At 35.1% G+C, this 2,560-nt stretch overlaps 1 protein-coding gene across 1 annotated transcript in view; it reads right to left on the bottom strand.

The window, feature by feature from the left end:
• Window positions 1-695: 695 nt before the first annotated feature.
• Window positions 696-2,560, bottom strand: part of HELRODRAFT_114301 (hypothetical protein) — a 2,301-nt gene continuing 436 nt past the window's right edge. Inside the window, exons 2-7 of the mRNA XM_009026466.1 lie at window positions 2,072-2,560; window positions 1,753-1,885; window positions 1,342-1,467; window positions 1,098-1,219; window positions 918-1,057; window positions 696-897 (exon numbers count right to left, since the gene is read on the bottom strand). Of these exons, the coding sequence (XP_009024714.1) occupies window positions 1,121-1,219; window positions 1,342-1,467; window positions 1,753-1,885; window positions 2,072-2,508 (795 nt within the window). The 5' untranslated portion in view covers window positions 2,509-2,560 and the 3' untranslated portion in view covers window positions 696-897; window positions 918-1,057; window positions 1,098-1,120. The remainder of the gene's footprint in view (window positions 898-917; window positions 1,058-1,097; window positions 1,220-1,341; window positions 1,468-1,752; window positions 1,886-2,071) is intronic.

Below are 2,560 nucleotides of genomic sequence, written 5' to 3'. Positions count from 1 at the left end.
GAAGCATTCAAGTAACCATGTGAATGGGTATTTTAACATTTCAATAAGTACATGTATGTATGTGTGCACGCATGTTTGTTTCCACGTACGTGTGAATGTTTGTGTGTGCGTGTATGTATGTATGTTTTTTAAGTTTATATAGTAAGTGAGAGAAAAAGAGGGAGAGAGAGAGAGAGAGAGAGAGAGAGAGAGAGAAAGGGAAGAAAGAAAGACTAGTTAAATAAACATTGGTCCTATTATTTATTTAGTATATATATATTTTATATATATATAATATTATATATATATATATATAAAATGAACGATTGAAGGAAAAAATGGATGAAAAGATGAATGAACGAATGAAAGAAAGAATGAAAATAAAAATCACAATAGAAAAAGCAATCCCATAACAAAGCAATACTTATATACTAAAAAACTAATACTTAAGCCAAAAAAAGCATTAATTACTAAGTAGTAGTGGTAGTAATAATAGCAATGTAAATAGATGCATGTTAGCAGTTTGAAAATTAGAAATAGGAATAACAAATGAATGACTGAATGAATAAATAAATAAATGCATATGCAAAATGACTATACCATATCAATAATTTCAAATATTTCTGAAAAACAACAACAACAAAATATTATTAATAATAAATAACAAATAATAATAATAATAATCTAAAACAGGCGTTTTCATTCTATAATAAGGGTAATAATAATAATTTATCAAAAAAGTTGTCAATAAAAATATCAATGAATTAGTATATATCAAACAACGGATCAATCAATCAATCAATCAATCAATCAATCAATCAATCAATCAATCAATCAATCAATCAATCAATCAATCAATCAATCAATCAATCAATCAATCAATCAATCAATCAATCAATCAATCAACTAATCAATCAACTAATCAATCAATCAGCCAGTACATCAATCAATCAATCGATTGGTTGAAAAATAAATATTAAAAAAGTTTAAATAATAACATCGGCCCTCTTTAAAATAATGTGAGTTTTATAAAAATAATAATCAATCAATCAATCAATCAATCAATCAATCAATCAATCAATCAACCAACCAACCAATCAATCAACCAATCAATCAATCAACCAACCAATCAACCAATAAATCAACTCAAATCTTTATCTTCTAGATATTTATATTCGAAAGTGAAGTTGTCGACATTTCGTTGCATCCACTTTTCATAGTCAAAGTATATGTAGGAACCCTTTGGGACAATAAAAAAAATAAATAAGAAAAAACAATTAAACAGACAGACAGGAACACATACAGACAGACAAAGCACAGACACATGGACAAAAAGGAACAGACAGACAGACGTAGACGAACCTGCTCGCATTCTTCGGTGATGAGTGTCGGCTCGTCTCTCCTCTGAAACCACATAAGATGTCTCGTGTGAAAACGCCACGACAGCTGCTTCAACGCCTTCGCCGCCATATACTGCGCTTTGCTTCCCTGTCAAAATTATAAACAGTTGAACAATTAATCGGAGACAGGCAGACCAACAAACAGGCAAGCAAACGAACAACCAGAGAGACGAATCAGCAAACATCAGAAAAAAAGAGACAAACAGATCAACAAAGAATCAGTCAAAGAGGCAAACAAATCAGCAATCAGACAAGGAAATAAATGGGCAGGTAGACATACAAACAAACGATCAGTTAAACATACAAACAAACAATCAGAAAAACAAGACTGAGGAACAGACAGACAGACAGATAGACAGACAGACAGACAGACCTCCATATAATAGAATATAAAGAACAGTGTTTCTGGATTGAGTTTGAGGTAGAAGTCTAGATGATTGTAGAGGCTCGGCGGGAGCGTGGCGTAATATGAGGGCATCTTGTAAGGCATTGGAAAGTTCGTTGACCTTTAGAAAAAATTAATAATAATAACAATACACACATACATAAAAACGCACGAACAAACAAACAAAAAATTCAAATCCATCCAAAACAAATACAGATATACACTCCTAAGCATAACTGCAAATGCGGACAATTACACAGACTCCATACAAGCATACAGCAACTCCAACCACCACAGCTACAACTACCGATTTTGTTGCGACTCCATGGCGTGTGGCATGTGTAAGGAGGCAGACGACAGCATCTGCATCTGATATAACTGCTGCTTCGTAAGGGGAACTCTGCCTAGGGGCGTCAAACTGTACATAGGGTCTATCTTTATTGTTGTCGTTGTTACTATCGTTGTCGTCGTAGAAGCTGCTGCTGCTGCTACCGTTGATGACGCCATCGTCGTCGTCGTTGTTGTTGTCGTCGCTGTCGATGACGTGTTGCTTTGTTGTTGTTGGGATGTTGCCGGTATGAAAGTCGGTGTGGTAGCGGCTGACGACGTTGTCGTGGTGAACGCGTGGCTATTAATGGATGGAAAGTTTGTAAAGTATGAGGATAGGTAGTCTGCAGCTGCCGTCAGGATGTTGTAACTGCTGCTGCTGCTGGTAGTCGATGACGTCATTATCGATATGGACATGGTCGATGTTTGTTTGCTCGCTAATGGCGGGAAGGATTCGACGTTCACTGAA

Source organism: Helobdella robusta (assembly GCF_000326865.2).
Source record: "Helobdella robusta unplaced genomic scaffold HELROscaffold_47, whole genome shotgun sequence".
Taxonomy (NCBI): domain Eukaryota; kingdom Metazoa; phylum Annelida; class Clitellata; order Rhynchobdellida; family Glossiphoniidae; genus Helobdella; species Helobdella robusta.
This window is presented reverse-complemented; position numbering and strand designations above follow the sequence as displayed.